Source organism: Antechinus flavipes, chromosome 2, assembly GCF_016432865.1.
Source record: "Antechinus flavipes isolate AdamAnt ecotype Samford, QLD, Australia chromosome 2, AdamAnt_v2, whole genome shotgun sequence".
Taxonomy (NCBI): domain Eukaryota; kingdom Metazoa; phylum Chordata; class Mammalia; order Dasyuromorphia; family Dasyuridae; genus Antechinus; species Antechinus flavipes.
This window is the reverse complement of record NC_067399.1, coordinates 332184981-332204756: the sequence shown is the minus strand read 5'-3', so window position 1 is coordinate 332204756 and position 19776 is coordinate 332184981. Positions and strand designations below refer to the sequence as shown.

Genomic DNA, 19776 nt, shown 5'->3' with positions numbered 1-19776 from the left:
ACGACAGAAGAAGAAAAATAATATGGTTCTATTGATTCATATGAGTATGGTTCATATTGATTCATATTCATATGATATCATATGAGTAAATGATATGCCAAAAGAACATTAAGAAAACAAAGCTAGGATTATGAAGTCCTTAGCAAACGACTAAAGATATTAACGGGAAATGTGTGGGTTTTTTTTTTTTTTTAATCACTGCTGTAAATCAAAGATGAAGCCTTCAGAAGAGAAAGGCTTTAGACTAAGGAAGTACCTGAGAATGGACAATTGAATTTCTAGAACACAGGTTAAAATACACAAAGAAGGATTCTTGGTCAGGGACATAGTATACCTAAAAAAGGTTTGGTAGAAAATATTTTGCTCAGAATCTTAAAAGATTATTAAAAAAAAGTTTACTAAAAATGGGATGGGAAAGAAGAGAAAACTTTCAGGTCAAAAACCTTAAAATAGTTATAATTTACAATAAAAAACTAAATCAAGTCTAATAAATCACAAGAAACAAAAAAGATCAGGTCCTTAAAAAAAAAAAATTCACTTCACATTTATTGCTGAGATTTAATAGAATGAAACTTTTTAGAAACTCAACTGAATCTTGAGGTCTATGATCTCATTTATTTTATTTATAAGGGCTCCCCCCCCTTAATGAGATCAAAGTTCACTCTTAGTAGATGAGTCCTGTCTACCTTCTCCTTTAAGTTCACCACCCAAAATGCTGGAGTATTTCCTCTATTTCTTGTGATAACGAAAAGACGTTAGTGTTAAGACTTTACCTGTGATCCTTTATCCTTACCAAGAGACTACTACCCTGCTTCTCTTCCTATAATGTATTTCCCTTGATGACATTTATTTGCTTTTAACAGTTTTTCACTGGTTATATATTGCAGTCTATTCACATGTACCACATTCTCCAAAGCATTCTAATATTTATTTTAAATTTTTCATAAATTATTGATTTTCATGTCTTGGTACCATACAGCAATACTAGCAGAATGTTAATTAAAAAAAAAAAAAAAGCTTATGTTTTCATGGGAAGCTTGGGGTTCTTAAAGGAAATTTTCTGTTTTCCAAAGATCATGCAGTTTATTATCCTATGTTTAACTCCAAGTCCAAATTTTTGTCCAACTATCAACAAATACAGGTATATCAAACAGATTTACATACTGAGGGATACATGTACTTTGCAAGTTGCCAATCCAAATGCATGTCATAAGCAAAAGGTTTACAGTCAACCAAAAGCCTGGTCCTTTCTCAAGGGCAAGAAAAACATAGAAAACACCACTGCAGTATTAGAGGAGAATCAAAACAAAATGAGACATGATCTTGCTCTGAAAGCACTTACCATTTAATTTACTGCTTATCACCTATTCTGCTGTTTCTAATTAATACCTCTACTATTATCTTCCATTCTTCTCTCCACTCTTCTTTCTCCACATGTCTCCTATTGCTTCTCCATTTCTCAATCCTTTATTTTAGGCTTTACATTTTACTTCTAATATTACAAGCTTATCATCCTTTTACTCACATCACCATCCATCCAGCTTGCCTTTCTTGTTGTTCCTTACATAAAACATTCTGCTGTCTTGTTTCCCTTGATAATATGTCCCCTCCTTACTTCTGCTTTCTAGAATCCCATTTTTTTCAGAAGTTAATTCAAATGCAACTTCCTAAGTTTTTCTGGTATTTTCTTCTTCTTCTAAAAGTCATCTAATTTAATTTTTTGTATATCTATAAAATATACATATCATTTATCCTGATAAGAAAGAATTCCCTGAAGGCAGAGAACATTTTATTTCTGTCTGTGTATCCTCTGTGACCGGAACACAATTGGTGTTAAATCAGGGTTTTTAAAACTTCTCTCAGAGATTCCATAAATTTGGATGGGAAAAAGAGTACATCTTTATTTCATTAACCTTTGGTCTCCTTTGTAATATTACATATTTTATTTATTCAATTTTATTTTTCAGTCAACAAAAATCTATTCTCATTCTCTCCCATTCCCATTTATTAAGGGGGGACAAACCTTTGTAAGAAATATGAACAGGCAAGCAAAACTAATTCTCACAATGACCTTGTCAAAAAAAAAAAAAAAAAAAGTCATTAAACACCTTGCTTCTAACACATCTGTCACAAGGTGGATAGCATGCTTTATCATCAAATTCTCTGAAAGCATGGTCAATCACAGCATTTATCAGAATTTTTGCAACTTAAAAGTTCTATTTTTTACAGTATTATTTTTATAAATTATTTTTCTCTTTTCTGTCGTCCCAATTTTCCCTGATTTTTTTTAAGGCAAAATTTTAATTTCATTATATTCATATACTATTCCCCAAGTGATGAACACTCCCTTCCATTAGTTTCTAATTCTTTGCTATTACTTTTTTTTTTTTTTTTTTTTTAACACTTGGCTCCTTTTCCCCTTTATTTTAACTCTTTGGGATGATGAACCAAGTAGTAATATCACTGATCTCAAGGTATTTAATTCAATAACTTTTTGGAGCGTTCAGAATTACTTTTCAGAATAGCTGGACCAAATTCCAACTTCACCAAAAGTACATTAATGCAACTATTTTTCCAGTTCTTTCAATATTTGGAATTTTCCTTTTTTGTCAACTTTGTCAATCTGCTATAAAGTACTATCTCAGAGTTGCTTTAATTTGCAATCTATTAATGACTTGAATTTTTTTTTTATGTGGACACTGACTTAGAGTTCCACTTTATGAAAAAACTTGAATTTTACACAACCAAAATTTTATCTTCAGTGATCTTCTCTATCCCTTGTTTAGCCATGAACTATCTACAATCTTATATATTTTATGTATATAAAAACAAAGTGTCTATAGGTTTCATCATACTGCCAAAACAATCCATAGAGTAAAATATTAAGAACTCCTGTAATAAATGAACTTTTATTGACAGATGGCCATCTCCAGCCAATCAAAGCAGTACAAGGTAATCTATTCTGTGAAACTGAACTTAATCACAAATGAAAAAAGATTCATATTAAAAAATAAAATGGCATTTGAATCATTCTTAAGGGAAAAAACAAGTCCTGAAGAGATTATTTGCTTCTCAAAGACACCAGACAACAAAAAGCAGGATTGAAAGAATGAAACAGGCCTTGACCACAACAGCAAAATAATGACAGTAAAGAGACTAGTAAGAGCCTTCTTTCTAAATGTACACAAGAAGATAGAGCTGAAGGTCTAAGTCTGGAAGTGTTAAAAGTGGAAAGGCTGGCCTGAAGCATTATGGACAGACCCTTAAAACACTAACTATTGCTGTATCAATGTTTTTTGTGAGACTATAAAGTAGAAGGCAACTTGAGAGCACAGAGTGTGTGATGTGCCCAAGTCAAATCAAGCAAGGACTAGCATTGGGGGGGATAATGACCCCTGGGGTCTCTCAGGAAGAGAAGTAGTGAGAAGGGTAGAAAGACTGAAAAGGAGGGGAGACAAAAGGAGGCTTTGTTTTCATAATGGGAAGAGGTCCGCTGATGGATGTTCTTAAGGATGAAGAGAGAGAAAAGATGTTGGAATGTTTACAAACTGCTAACTCATTAGAGTTGATAGATTATTGATCTGATCTTACAAAAAGATGTTTTGGGCCAAAACCTGAAACAAGGTACTAAGTAGTAGGTGTGAATTCAGATATCTCATGCTAAATCCTGAAATTTCCCAAATGTGTGAACTCCAATGAGTAAAGGTGCAAACACAAGCATTGTATCAATTAGTTCTACTTAGTACCTTGTTTCAGGTTCTGGCCCAAAATATCTTCTTGTAAGATCAGATCAATAATCTATCAACTCTAATGAGTTAGCAGTTTGTAAAGATTCCAACAAAAAGAGGGAGAATCTGAGGTGAAAAAGAGTTAGCTAACAGGAATAGGACCACCACAAGAAAGATAAAGACAAAACAAAGAAACATAGTACTATGTTTACAGAAGGAAAAAAAATATAACTTGAAAAAAGTATTAGAGACAAATGAAGGAAAATATAAACCTATTTCATATTCTCATAACTTAATCCAATAAAATGTGACAAAACAAAACCTTATAGTATTTGCAAACAGAATAAACTCTCTGCTGACACTCAGAACAAGAGACTGCCAAGTCCATGTAAAATACTATTATGAGTTTTTTTTTTCTTTTTATTTATGGGTAGACTCAGTTGCACTAGGAGGCTGTACCCAGGTACTCATGAACCAAGAACATTAGTGGCACAGTGTAAAGAGCAACCTATCTCATCCTCTAATTAGTTGACTAACCTTAGTCAAGCCTCGGCTTCCTCATTTTAAACGAGTTTGGTATTAATGATTTTTAAGCTCCTTCTAATTCTAATATTCTTTGAATCCTTATCTCATCCATGTTATCCAGAAATGTGATAGGAAACTTGTTTTATTTTCTTAAGATAATATAGAAAAATTTCGCAGTCATAAGTTATTTTTCATGGATGGGGAAAGAGGATAGAGAGTTGTAGAATGTGCTCTCCCTGGGACTGAGGGTTGGCACAGTATCTTTGACATACTTACTCCATCTTTATCACTACATGAGCCTAATAAACCAACCAGAAGATGACTTCCTGTGATAATGACAAAGCATCAAAATTCCCTTAAATTGGAAAAGAAGAGGGGATCCTAATAACAGTCACTTATACTTCTATAAGTTAAAATCTACAAAATCTTCCCAAAACCCAAGTGCAAGGCATAATGCGATTCAAATATTGCTATTCCCATTTTACAAAAGAAACTGGAGCCCAGAAACAACTTGCCTCAAAACAAAAAATTAGAAGAACCACATTAAAATTTCTTCACTTTTTTTTGGTATGGTTGAACTGGGATAGCAGCACCACCCGAAGGGCATCAGGTCCGTCCAAGCCAAGGTCCTTTATTCACTCTAATTATGACATTAAACGGGACTTTTGGATGTCTTAAGAACTGAATTCAGATCCTGACTTCTGTCTACTAGGAACTGAATTCAAATTCTGTCTCTGCCGTTAATTACCTGTACAATCTTGGGCAAGCTGCTTTACCAGGCCGGCCTCAGTTTCTGTAAACTGAGGGGACTTCCTTAGAAAACTCCAGAATCTGCTTCCAAGCTCTGTCTTCAGGAATGTTGGTGGGAAACACAGAGTGGAAGGAAGATGGATAAAGGTACCCTAGGGTGGACGGGGTATAAGAGGGGAAGGGAGAAGGGGAAGCTGGGGAAGGAGGAAGCTGGAGGGAACAGGGAAGGGGAAACTGGAAGAGGGAGGAGAAAATTGGGGGAGGGGGGCAGAGAATACTGGACCAAAAAAGGGAAACTGGAGAGGAAGATGGGGGCAAATGGGGAGGAGGAGGGAGAGAACCAAGGGAGAAAAGAAGGAAACTGGGGGATAGGGAGGAGGAAACTAGAGAATAGGAAAGGGGAGGAGAGGGACGGGAAGAGAAATGCTAGGGGAGGGGAGAGGGACGACCGGGAGTGGATTGTTGAAGATCGGGTAATTTTGTGCCCTGGATAGAAGAGGTGGAGGGAGAAATACTCACTAAAAAATAGTATGAAACTTCATGTCCCTCCATAGTGCGGTAAAGTCCTCGAATCGGACGCTATCGGTCTCCTGGAAACGCGTGAGAAGCGTCTCGAAGTCCGATTGCAGGCCCCCGGGAGTCCCCATGCTGCTGCCACCTCTCGGCAGATAGCACCCGACTCTGGGTGCCAACAGGTCTTAGTCTCCGAGGAAACGCAAATTAAGCACACTGTACGTCGCTCTAGGACTACGTCATGACGCAAAATGAGCTCGTCGTTCGTAAAGCGCCGGACTTCACAAAAGTACTTCCATGTCCTCTTTCGCCCTGAAGATACCGGAACAAGAACCAGTTAAGGTTAAGGTTACGGTGCACGTGGAGACTTCCGCTTCCTTTCTCTTCTTCGCGATCCTTACTTTCTTAAAGAGCCAGTTAAAAAGAAACAGAAGAAAGAGAGAGGAGAAGAGATTAGAGTGCGAAACATTTGGTCTTTCCCAGTATGTGAATTTGTTTTGATTAACGACATGTATTTGTTGTAAGGGTTTTGTTTTTTATTTTGTTTGACACACACGAGGAGACAATAATAAGTTTATTAATTGAATTTTTTAGATCGTAGTAAAAAGCCATAAAATTACATAACTACCAGGAATCAGATAAGATAGCACATGCAAAGGATGAAGCAAACCTTAAAGCGCTATTAAATACTAACCATTAATTAAGATATAATTTCAGATGGAGCCACAGAGCAGGAGATAGGAATGAAGGGTAGGGGAAGAAGCGTTTATTTGCACAACTACCCTAAAAATAAGGAATTATTATAAGGAATTATTGCTCATTATTTACATTGTACTAGTGAGTATATAATAAAATTAACATCAAAAAGTAAAAATGGTGTATCTGGGATTTATCACTGGAATATAGAAACTGAAAAATTTGTTCAGAAGGAATCGATAAAATAATGAAAGGAGTGAACTCATAATGCCAAGGTTTTTTTTCTTCTTTTAATGTTTTTGATTCAACTATCATAAATATTATCACTGTGTATTATGGTAAGTGTTATCAAGAACCTCACCCAAAGACCTAAGCTTTGGGGACAAAAACTCACCATTTAATAAATAATAAGAAAACTGTAAAGTAGTTTGGCAGAAACTAGACATAGACCAATATTTCACACTTTATGCCAAAATGAGGCTAAATTGGGTACATGATTAAGTTATAAAGGAGGATATCATAAGCAGATGAGGGGAACATAAAAAATTTTACCTGCCAGATTTATAAATAAGGGAAGAGTTTTGGCCAGACAAAAGATAGAGAGAATCATGGAAAGCATAATAGATAATTTTGATTACATGAAATTTTTTTAAAAAATTATACAAACCACTGCATCCAAAATGAAAAAGAAAGCACAAAATTGGGGGGAGACATTTATTGCAAATTTCTCAGAAAAAGGCCTCATTTCACTAGTATGATTCAAATCTTTAAAAATAGCCATCCCCAGTTAATAAATGGTCAAAGGGTGACAGCTAGGTGGCGCAGTGGATAGAGTACCAGCCCTGAGGTCAGGAGGGTCCGAATTCAAATCCAACCTCAGACACGGAACACTTCTTAGTTGTGTGACCCTGGGCAAGTTACTCAACCCCAACTGCCTCAGCAAAGAAAAATAAAAATAAAAAATAAATGGTCAAAGGACATAAACAGACAGCTTTCAGAAGAATAAATCAAATTTATCAATAATAACCTGAAAAAAAAAAAGCTTTAATTACTATTGATGAGAAATATGACTTAAAATTCTGGGGTACTACTTCACACCTATCAGATTAGCTAACATGACCAAAAAATAGAAGGACAAATGATAGAGAAGCTATAGAAAAATAGGGACACTAATGCATTATTGCCGGAATTGTGAATTGGCCCAACTATTCTAGAGAACAATTTGGCACAAGGTCCAAAGAACTATAAAACTGTGTATACCCTTTGACCCAGAAATATCACTACTAATTCTGTATAACAAAGCAATTTTTAAGGGAGGGAAGGAAACCTTTATGTACAAAAACATAACAAAAAATTGGAAATTTGAGTACCCATCTATTGGAGAATGCTGAAAAAGTTGTGGAATGTAGTCATGATGAAATACTATTCTGCTATAAGAAATGGTGAGGGGTGTGATTTCAGAAAATAAAAAGACTTGTGTGAACTACTGAAAAGTGAAGTGAACAGAAACAGGAAATTGTTGAACACAATTAACAGAAATATTATCAGGATGACTAACTGTGAAAGATGTAGCTATTCTGATCAATATAATGATACAAGAAAAGGACCCATGAAAAATTTTATCTACTTCCAGAGAGAAAACTGATGAACTCTGAGTGCAAATCAAAGTACACTTTTTTTTCCACTTATTTTTCTTGCTTTTTTTTTGCAACATAATATAGAAATGAATTTACATTATTTCATATATGTGGGTGGGAGAGAAGTTGGAAGGGAGAGAATTTGGAATATAAAATATATATTTGTTTTAAAAACATGCTAATAACAAATTTTAAAAAAAAAAGATTCTCCAAGTTAGAAGATATCTCGGATGTCATTCAGTCAGTAAATTGTTTGCCTACCATATGCCAGACACTATGGGGATACAAATTTAAAAAAAAAAAAAAAAAAAGTCCTTGTATTCAAGGAGCTTACAATCTGAAAGAGGAAGACACACCAAAAGAACCTGAAAATGGAGAAGGGAGCAGAAGATACCAGAGGCAGGAGAATGGAGAAATCAGGCAGAAAAGTCCCAAAGTAGTGCAGCAAAGGTGAGAAATAAGGCAATATCTGAGGTCAATTATTAAAGACAAAAAGGTAGTGATGAGATGGAATACCAAGACAGATTTTAAGAATAGGATTATCCCAATATACCTAATTTTATCCAATGATACTTAAACAAGAAAACCTTCAATAACAATACTGTATATGTTTATGGGTTCAGGGTTTGAACTTATACAAATCAGGTTCCAGTTTGCAAGCTTCTCCCAAAATACTTTATCTACTTCATATCACATCCTTCTAAAGTTTACTCCAGGATATCTCCAAATGTAAGTTCAAATCTCCCTCTCTATTGATGAGGACCAAAAGGTTCTCAGAATCCATATAGATACAAATATGGTCCTTGAAAGACCTAATGAGAAAAGGGCCTAACAATGATGTGTTTAACTGCTAAAGACAGAAAGCTAAGTGATTATTTTGAAAGATATAACTAAATCTTTGAAATGAATCAAAAAGGAAGCAATCAACCAATTAATAAAAGTTTATTAAGTACCTCCCAGTTTGCCAGGCAATGTGCTAAGAACTGGGAATACAAAAATAAACAAAAACAGTCCCTGCCCTCAAGAATTTTACAGTTAATTGGAAAGACAACATCCAAACAAATGTAGACAAACTAGCTTCATATAGAATAAAAAGGAAATAATTAACAAAAGGGAAGTTACTGGAATTAAGTGGGGTTGAAGAAACCTTGAAGAAAATACGATTTTAGTTGGGACTTTAAAAAAGCCAAAGAATTAGTACATCGGGAGCGGAGAAAGGACCAGATTAAATGAGGAAGTATGGTCTTCGCTTTTAAAAATCGGTTTACAGAATAAAAAGCGAGTGTGGCTGAGCCAGGGAGAGCTAGAGGTTATTGGCCTGGTGCCGGGAGGAGGAGCTTTTGTGTGCTGCTTCCGTCTTCTCCTTAGCTGCTCCGAGTTGGGGATCCCCTCCAAGTTTCGCCCCGATCCCTGCTGCGGAATCTAACGGAGGTGAGAACAAACTTCCCAAACGCAACTTTCCTTTTTGCCGAGAAGCCTTCTGCTAGAAACCGTGCCTTCATTCAGCCCAATCGCCCTTAAGCACCCCAAGTCAGACTTGCTCATGGCTACAGAAAAGCAACCCGAGACCGAAGCCCCGAGAACACAGCAAACACCTTCATCCACCAATCAGAGCAAGCTTGCACCTCCCAATCCAAACTACACATTAAAATTTACATTAGTAGGGCATACGAAAGCTGTATCTTCGGTAAAATTTAGCCCCAATGGAGAATGGTTAGCGAGTTCTTCTGCTGATAAGCTCATTAAAATTTGGGGAGCATATGATGGAAAATGTGAGAAAACAATATCTGGGCACAAACTGGAAATCTCTGATGTTGCTTGGTCTTCAGATTCCAACCTTCTTGTGTCTGCCTCAGATGATAAAACTCTTAAAATCTGGGACGTGAGCTCGGGGAAATGTCTAAAAACCCTGAAGGGACACAGTAATTACGTCTTTTGCTGTAGCTTCAATCCCCTATCCAACCTCGTCGTTTCCGGCTCTTTTGATGAAAGCGTAAGGATATGGGATGTGAAAACTGGAAAGTGCCTCAAGACTTTGCCGGCTCACTCCGACCCTGTAACAGCTGTGCATTTTAATAGTGACGGATCTTTGATAGTGTCGAGTAGTTACGATGGTCTCTGCCGGATCTGGGATACTGCGTCAGGTCAATGTTTAAAAACTCTTATTGGTGATGATAATCCTCTTGTGTCTTTTGTGAAATTCTCTCCGAATGGTAAATACATTCTTACGGCAACTCTGGATAGCATTCTTAAGCTATGGGACTACAGCAAGGGGAGGTGCCTAAAGACATACACTGGTCACAAGAATGAGAAATACTGTATTTTTGCTAACTTTTTAGTCACTGGTGGAAAATGGATTGTGTCCGGATCAGAAGATAATCTTGTTTACATTTGGAACCTTCAAACAAAAGAGATTGTGCAGAAATTACAAGGTCATACAGATGTTGTGATCTCCACAGCTTGTCACCCTACAGAAAACATAATTGCATCAGCTGCATTAGAAAATGATAAAACGATTAAACTCTGGAAGAGTGACTATTAAATCTTTTAAATATCAGATTGTATAAAGAAGTAGATCCTGTTGAGCAAAAAACTTAAATATTTGAGAATGTGGTTTCTTGGCCAAAAGGAAAATCGCTTTTATCTTTCCCATTCTGGCAAGAAATGGTAGTATCTGCTTGATTTCACAAGTAGATCTTTTTTTTTTTTTTTTAAATTTTTAAAAGGAAAAAAAAGCATTTCTTAAGGATGTTAAATATTTGTTAAATATGCTACATGCAATATCTCATTTGATCCACCCAATAACTCTAGGAGGTGCTGTTATTATATCCACGCAACACTTGAGGAAACAAACTCAAGCAAACAAGCTGAGTGATTTGCTCAGGCTCACAAAGCTAGTAAGTGTCTGAAGCAGGATTTTGAATTCAGGTCTTCCTGACTCCAGGCCCAATGCTTTATCCATTGTAATGCCTGGCTGGGAGGAAAATTGGCCGATATTATAACTAGATCTCAAAAAGCTTTTGTTCTTGCCAATCCTTCTGATGCTATCAACAGAAAGATTTCAATCTATTCTGTATATAAATTCAGTCAATAAAAACCTGAATTTAAAATTTTTCATACTGAAAGATTTCACCATGGACTTTTCCTTAACTAAAATTTCTTTTTTTAAAGAGACCATTTACACATACAGTTCTAATTCTATAACCAGATACAACTATGTAAGTTTCTGGCTTTCTATCTCCAAATTTTACTATTTTGTAATGAAATGTCTTTTTTACTTTCTATATGGTTGATTATTTCTTGTTTTATTTATATGTATTTCATGTATACACATACTACATATAAAATATATATTTAATAGATGTTGTCATGTTGCAAGTTGGCACTTTTCCCCCCTCTAATCCCTAATTAATTCCTTCTTATAGTAATTTGAAACACATTTTGATTTCTTTCAAAGAAAAAAAATCTTGGAACATTGTAAAGTTTTTCGAGGTAAACAAAATTTTGTATTATAGAATTTCATAGTATAAAACTTTTAAATTCACCTTTGTATACTTCAGTCTTAATATTTTCACTCAGTGGTTTATATAGTGAACCATAAAATTTAAAACAGTAATTTTCCAAAGGTGAGATTTTGTGGTGTTTGTTTTTAAAGCTATATGTAATCATAGAGTAGAATCCCAAACAGAGAAAACTGTCACAAAGAAAGGAATCTGGATTTTTGGTGTGAGGGTCATTGGGTCAATCTGTCATAAACTGTGTTAGGATCAATGTTATGTGACTGAAACCCTCAACTGCAGATCCCAAAGTGGTAATCTTACATTTCTTTCTCTCCTTGGATTCTTTCTTGGAAATGTTAAACCTCTGTCCACAGGAAAGTCCATTTACCTCTCTTTTATTTTAAACAATTACCTTGTATTTATTATAAATAGTATAAAAAGCTTATAAATACAGTTGGGAGAAAGCAAGCCAGGATGACTTACTCTCGTTACCAAACGAGAGGTAAATATCAATCTAACAAAAAAGTGTTTTTGTTAGGAGCCCTGTCCCTGGCTTGGGCCTCAGAGTTAACAAAAGGATAAAGAGAGTTGCAGATCTTTTGATATTATTTTACAGATTAGCAAAGGAATATTTACTTTGGGAAATCTACCTGCACAAGTATGGTGAGTAGGGCAAAGGGCAAAAAAAAAAAAAAAAAACAGTTGAATGATCCTTTTTTTTTTTTTTTTTTCCAATAGTTTATTAAATGGAGAGATACTGGCCCAGATAGGTCTTGGTCCCAAGGTTGGAGGAGACTATCATCTCAAAGAATCCAGCCCTGAGTACTGGGACAGCAAGCTTTTTTATAGGATAACAAGAACAATGACATAATGGGGGAGGTACCTAGGTGAGGATAACCTAATGGTGGGGGAGGCCCCTAGGATGACACAATGGAGGGAGGTTACTGATATTCTAATGACATCTAAAATAGATAATGTCAAACATTAAGAAGGCATGTCTATATAACCTAAAGATATAAAACCTTCATCTTATCAACCATTTAAGAGGGAATGATTATAGCCTGGGATTTGGGGGCAGAGCAACTGAGGTAGACCTTTATCTCATCAAACATTAAGAGGGAAAGGTTATAACCTGAGGCAGAATAATTAAATAGGACAATTGGAGAAACTGGGTCACGACATTAAAAGGGAACTTTGGTACAACATTCCCCACTCTTTCTCTTGTCAGTTGAATGATCTTCATCATGACCATATAGCTACAAAAGTACTTAAGATTAAAAAAAAAAATCCATTATGTACAGGCTTTATTTCAGAAGACACAAAAACTTCAGAACATAAAGGAGTCCAAAAACAAACAACAACAAACAACAAATCAAGAATCATTTACTAAATCATGTGCTAGGTAAAAGCAGATTTCTGGGCGGGGTTGGATTCAAGCTAGTCTCTGAATCATTTATGTTTTATACTAGAACAAAATGAGGAAAAATTAGCAAAGATATTCAACGAAGATATAACAGGACTCCAGGAATTAATTCACTTTCCTTGATTGAGTTGTCAACCACCCATCTTGATGGGCCAGCCATATATAGCCTACCTCCTGCCTATTTTACACACAGGCTGTGACATCAACAGCCTGAACCTTTCATCCCCTAAATTAATCAAGACTTGAAAATGGTGAAAAAGCTAGCTTAACTAGAATGCAAATAGTAAGAAATTACTCCTATAGTCACAGTATAATGTATAATATATAAGAGAGCTACCTTTACAATCAAGAAAACCTAGATTCAAGTATTTTTTTCTGACATATATTGGCTGTGTGAATGAACAAGTCATTTAACTTATCAAAGGACAAGATAATTCTTTTTAAGTATATTTATGTAGGACCTCTTTCTTACCAGAAGCTTATGTTCTTGACTAACAGAAACCTCAATTATTCTGAGCTTCCCTGACCCCAGAGAAGTCAGGTTTCTCTTGTACTCTGATTCACTATGACCTTAGAGTCAAAATCTAAGTCATTCACAAACAATATTGCTGTTAACACAGTGTACAATGTTATCCTGATTCTGTTCACTTCAGTAGGCATGAGTAGGTATTTCCAGGTTTTTCTGAAATGTGCCTGCTCATCTTTTTTTTTTTTTTTTTTTAAGAACAATAATAGTCCATTACAACCATACACAACAGCTTTTTTAGCCATTCCCCAATTGATGAGTATCTCTTAGATGTCCAATTCTTAGCCTGTTGCTATCAGTATTACAAAAGAAATTCTTAAAACAGGTCTAATAAACATGTTTTAACAATTAAAATATGAACACCAGCCCATCACTATTACAATTCTTTAAAAGGTAAAGGCACTTTGTGGGGTTATGGAATAGACATTTCACATTTCCTGAGGTTTATATTATCCAATTAAATTACAAGGTCCAGGGTTACTGATCCACCTGGATCAGTACTTTCAGGTTAAAGTTGATCCTATTCATGATCATTTCACTCCTCTAAGAAGCAGTACAGTAGTAGAAAGTATTTCATTCATCAGAGCCCAAGGACATGAGTTTGAATGTCCTTGCTAATCAGTATAAAAAGTCAACTCTGAGGACCACAGTGTTTTCATTGATTCAATTCCCTCCTTTGCTTTATAGTTTATTTCCCTCGCCTTGAGGCAATTAGATTTAAGTGATTTTTCCAGAGTCACACAAGTAGAAAGTGTTAAGTCTCTGAGATCAAATTTGAATTCAGGTCTTCCTGACTTCAGGGCTGGTGCTCTATCCACTGCCACCTAGCTACCCTTAGAGTTTATTTTTAAAACAGAAGAAAGTCAGAAAAATGTCAATGTTTTTGTTCAGATCTCGCAAGGACCCCCTTATTATTTATTTTTTTGTTTTCTTTTTTATTGAATTTTTTTTTTAATTTTCAAAACATATGCAATGATACTTTTTCAACAATGACCCTTGAAAAACCTTGTGTTCCAAATTTTCCCTCCCTCCCACCTCTTCCCCTAGATGGCATGTCCTCTCTCTGCTTGTAGAAGGTTGTCATCATCACAAGATCATTGGAATTGGCCTGAGTCATCTCTTTGTTGGAAAGAACCACAAAGGACCCCCTTTTTAAAATTATGTAGAAATAGTTGTTTTCTATGTGAAATATTCAAATGCACTTATCTACCAACCCCTGACCAAAAAAAGTTAGAAATACCTTTTTTTCTATGTTTGCCAGTATAAATACTAAAACAATTTACTTAGCTTTTTATATTATACCAAGAATGAAGAAAGTACACACTTAAGAAAAATATAAGAACAAGAAAGGGAACCAATAATATTGTTTTTATCATCTTGGAAGATAACACCAATGCTCACTTATTACTCTAGTTATACTTTTTTTGGTACATAATAGAAATTGTAGCTACACTATGTTGTAACTATATAAACTTATAAATTAATGTCTAAAAGCAGAAAATAACTAGTTCTATTGGTATGTTTCTATTAAAATTATGTTTCCATTTTAATCTGAAGAAATGGAACATATTCAAGATGGTATAGACATATCCATTTAAATATAAATTTAAGTTACTAAGTGTGGTGTTCTCTTCTTTTGTATAATATATGATGATTCTCTGGGAGCAGGTTTCTTGGGGAGGTTTCTGGAGGCAGCTTTAGTTTCAGTTCAGATCAATAATTACCTCAAATGCAGCCAGCTGATAAAATCCAAATGTTTATTTTCTCCTTCCAATTCTTGTCTTTTTCCTTGGGCCCGGGTAGTTTTCTTAGAGGCCTATCTCACTCCTTGGTTCCAAGAGCTCTTCCAGCTTCTGCCTCTAGCTCAACTCTGATTTGTGGCTTCTCAATCTCCAACTGACGCTCCCCTCTCAATCTTTTCAACTGACTGACTGACTGAAGGTCCAAGAGCTTCTTACATATGATCTCTTAAAGGCGTGAACCCAAAGGTTGACTCCTCCTCTGAGAGAGTGGGATTGTGGGTTTCTGACTTGTGAATCTCCCGAACTTGTGAACTCCAATGTGTAAGCTAATGTGTGAACTCTCCCAAAGGTGTGAGCTCCAATGCGTGACCTCCAATGTGTGAACTCCCCCAAAGGTGCAAACCCAAGCACACAAGCACTGCTTCTATCAACTCTAATGAGTTAACACTTTGTAAGGATTCTAATAACTAAGTTCTAACTAGGAGGTAATTTGCTTGAATTTTGTCTACACATATAAATTGTATAGTTCCGCACAGTAGTCATAAAGTGTAGTTTTTTGTACACAGTTGTTTGCATTGTGTTCTTGTTAGACCGTGAGGTTCTTGAGAACAGGGATTTTTTTTTTTTTTTTGCCATTTTCACTATAAAGCTTAGGATAATTACTGTCATATTATAGGTGCTTAATAAATGCTAACTGATTGAATGACTGACTTTCTCTTGTGTGGGTTCCATTCTTCCACAGATTCTTAACAATGTGACACCATATATGGATTCTCTTTAAAGAAAATTGACCATGAGCTTCTTAGAACTCAAATGTTCTACAGTCTCAAGTTCATGTAGACATTTAGATTTACAATTAAAGGTAGGATCAGAACCACTTGATTAGAAGCATCCAATCAGAACCAAGGGTGAATAGGACCTGTCCATGTCTTGGAATCAGTCATGGCCATTGTGAAATGGACTGCCCAGGCAACTGTCCTAAGTAATTTGTGTAAAAGAAAAAAACTCTCAGAAATGAAAGGAAGAAACTGAGTTTTTAGATTCCAAGATAGTGAAGCAAGCATGGTATTGCCAGCTCACTCTTAAAGACCAAAGGGAAGACTAAGTTGTGGCAAAGAAGGTAGATATCAAGGAGAATCATTGGCTCTATAGGCATCTTCAGAGTAGAGGTCCCAGGGTGAGGCACTCCTGAGGAAAGGTCAGTCCTTTCTTCAACCTCCCCACTTGAGGCCTACGTATCCATACATACTATATCTATATACATATACATATACACTGTTTCCATAAATTGACTTTTGCCTCAACCACAAAGAAAATAGGAGCTAATGTAGGCTGAAAGCTTACTCTATCTACATGTTAGTAAGTTTCTTAATAGAGAGAGAGGAAAGTGAATAAGTCTTTATACAATACCTATTATGTGTAAAGGATTGTGCTAAATGCCTCGAGATGCACAAATACCCCAAATGTTCAGGGACTTTCAGTGTCCAATCTGTGGCAGAACATTCCAAGCTTACATTGGTCTGATATTGATGAGATTAGATTTGGAGTACCCAAATGAAATTAGGGTTTCTGGTGGTCAGGGAGTTAAATAAGGTCTAGTGGCAAAGCAAGAGTAGGGAGTTTTGGGGAACTCCCTTCTAGTGGTGCAAGATGCTCTGTAAAGGAATTTACAGACCTGAAAACCTAGATTGATAAAAGAGGTTTATTATGGGGATTAGAAGTAAGGTTAAAATCTGGTTAAGGAAATAGATGAGTATAAAGAGAAAAGGGCACTGGAAAAGCAGAAGTTCCTTGGGGTGCCAAGCAACCAAATATGTGCTGGCATGTTTGAAACCTCTGCAAAGTGAGGGTTTTAGTTTGGCTCTTTTATAATAGGGGGCTTTGGCTACAAGCTGAAGGGGGCTCGTGGGTAGTCACAATTTGGCTCCTCCATGGGTTTCAGCTAAGGCTAGAATTTGAATTGAATTCAATGGGTTTCAGGACTGAGCCAAGCCCACCCAGATAACAACGATGAAACTGTTTGTGCTTGGGGTGGAGTCCTCTCACTGAGGCAGAGTCAAAGGAGATTTTCTCCTTTAAGGATTTTCAGAGTTTTGGGAGTCCCTCTTCAAAGCAGAAGCAATTAAGAAACACTAAGGCAAACAGTGATTGGTCAGGGTCACATAACTAGCAATAGTTGTTTAATCATTTTCAACTCTTTGTGGCCCTATTTAGGATTTTCTTAGCAAAGAGTGACTTGCCCTTTCTTTTTTTGGCTTATTTTACAGATTTGGAAACTATGGTAAACAGGGTTAAGTATTTTGACCATGGTTACCCAGGTAGTAAATGCCTTCGGCCATATTTGAACTCAGGAAGATAATCTTCCCTGACTCCAGGCCTAGCTGTCCATATTAAGCTAGCTACTATCTGAGGTAAAATTTGAGCTCAGATCTTCCGGGCTACAGGCCCATTACTTTATCTAGCCACCATATGCCTCTAACTGGTGACTTGTTACTTGAAGTGACTGTCACTAAACTCAGAACTGTTCATCTAAAGTAAACTACCTAAAGCGGAAAAGAAAGGAAATAAGTGAACTTTAGGAGTCATTATGTTGCCTGATATGTTTAAATAAAGCAAGCCAATTATGATAGAGCTATAGTATTATCAGGATTGGAATTCCCCAGAAGAAAATGCATTTTTGAGCAGCAACCCAAAAAACACCACTCACATTCCAGGGACTCCCTCTTTTATCTTACAAAGATGCATATAGATATTCAGTATTATGATACTATTAACTCTCTCTAGAAGGACCACGATTTATAAATGCTATTCAGGTAAACACCCTTTCCTTCAGATTTAAGCCATCTGAAAAACTTACTATAATGATAGATTGCAAAGTATAGAATCATTGCTTCTTTAGAGAATGACTTTATTTCCTTGCTATGTGTCTTCCCAATACCAAGCCAAAAATATCATACTCTTTTCTATCTAATAGACACAGTGTTTGGGTAATTCTCCTTTTCTTGATAGAATACCAGATCCCTAAACTCTTAAACTTAGTATTATATGGAAAAAAAAAAAAAAAAAAAGGAAAAGAAGAGAAAAAGGGAAAAAATCCTAAAATGATACTATATAGAAAATTTTCCTTTATTTGTCCTGAAGGTCATATTCTGATGTCATTTTGCCTAAGAAATCCTTTCTCAGGCTACAAAATTTAATTCCAGGATTACTCTCAAACTTGGGGATACTAAAGGAACACATAGCAAATTAACATGTTCAAGCTCCATGGTTGAATACATATTAACCTCTGACATCTGCTTCTTCAAAATCATTCAGACTTCTTTCATACAGTTATATTTTCTGGAAGAAAAAGTCTGATTTTTAAAAAAAAAATTTTTTTAATATACTTTTAATGCTCTCTTTGGCATTCAAAGTCCTTTGTAATCTAGGTCTCTCCTACCTTTCCAGTATTCTTACACCTTAATCTCTGACACTTACTCTTAAATCCAAAATATTGACCTCTTGGCTACTCCATGAACAATTCTTCCTGGCTCTTACTCCCCTAACTTCCTTTCAGTTCCAATTAAATCCTATTTTGGAAAGGAAGTCTTCCTCAATTCTTCTTAATCCTATTGTTTCCTTTCTGTTAATGATTTCCTCTTTATCCTATATGTGGCATGCTTTGCATATATTTGTTTGCCTTGTGTCTCTTCTGCTAGATGGTTAGCATCCTGGAATTTTTTTGCTTCTTTTGGTAACCCCAGCACTTAGCACAGTGTCTGGTATGTGATAGGTACTTAATAAATGTTTATTGGCTAATTAAGGGCCTACAATGTGCAAAGTATTTTATCATTACCTGAGCTTTTACTGTAACAAAAATTATACAATTATAATGCTAATTACAGGAACATGAAAAATAAGACAAGTCTGAAAGTATTACCTTTCCTATAAGTGTAACATTGCACTTATTTTCTTATCAACAAGAATATTTTACAATGGACTTTCAAGTAAATATGTAGTAACCCTATGACCTTGAACTGAACTATTTAACTGTAGAGCTCCTCAAGGGACAATCATACCTTTATATCCTTACAGTTTAGCACAATGCTGGGAATATAGCAGGTACTTAATACATTTTTATTGACTTAAACTGATCCACATCAATAAAATGTAGATAAAAAATACTTGTGCTAGCTGCCTGTTATGATTGCTGAGAGCAACGTGCTATAAAAATGAGTTATTATTATTGTTATGGATAGTTTAAATACATTGAAGGCAGGAAAAACTGAAACTTTGATCTTTCAAGATCCAGTCTGTGGGTCCTACAAGATGCCTTTTCTAATACTTTTAGTTACTGGTACTCTCTCCCTCTTTGAATTATCCTGTATATATCTACTGGAAAGCAAGTACTGTTTTCCCTTTCATCACTATGTCCAGCACGTAGAACAGTGCCTTAATGCTTGCTATATTGAAAGTACTCTATGATATACCAAAAGTTTTATTTCAATAATTCCACTGAACTTACAATCAGATGAAATGGCAAGACATTTCCCACCTGCTTTTGCCATAGTTTGGCAATTATGTCTGGACAATTTCTATAAATATTCCCTTAAATTACAGAATAAGTAACTTTCTGTTTTCTCAGTAAGGAAATAATTTTGAATACAATGCAAATAACCAAGATTCAAATCATTAGGAATTTTCCAATATCCTTACTTTCTGACCACCATCAGTTGTGCACACCGATCATTGATTAG

At 35.6% G+C, this 19776-nt stretch overlaps 2 protein-coding genes across 2 annotated transcripts in view; one reads left to right on the top strand and one right to left on the bottom strand.

Moving 5' to 3' along the window:
* Window positions 1–6318, bottom strand: part of SNAPC1 (small nuclear RNA activating complex polypeptide 1) — a 36514-nt gene extending 30196 nt beyond the window's left edge. The window contains exon 1 of the mRNA XM_051977785.1: window positions 5523–6318. Within this exon, the coding sequence (XP_051833745.1) occupies window positions 5523–5650 (128 nt within the window). The 5' untranslated portion in view covers window positions 5651–6318. The remainder of the gene's footprint in view (window positions 1–5522) is intronic.
* A 1577-nt stretch (window positions 6319–7895) lies between these two features.
* LOC127549604 (WD repeat-containing protein 5-like) lies at window positions 7896–15747 on the top strand. The gene has a single exon (XM_051977787.1). The coding sequence runs from the start codon at window positions 9393–9395 to the stop codon at window positions 10389–10391; it is 999 nt and encodes a 332-aa protein (XP_051833747.1). The 5' UTR covers window positions 7896–9392; the 3' UTR covers window positions 10392–15747.
* Window positions 15748–19776: the final 4029 nt, after the last annotated feature.

What these genes read in the sequence shown, in the direction of transcription:
- LOC127549604 (XM_051977787.1), top strand. Translation starts at nt 9,393, where the DNA reads ATGGCTACAGAAAAGCAACCCGAGACCGAAGCCCCGAGAACACAGCAA.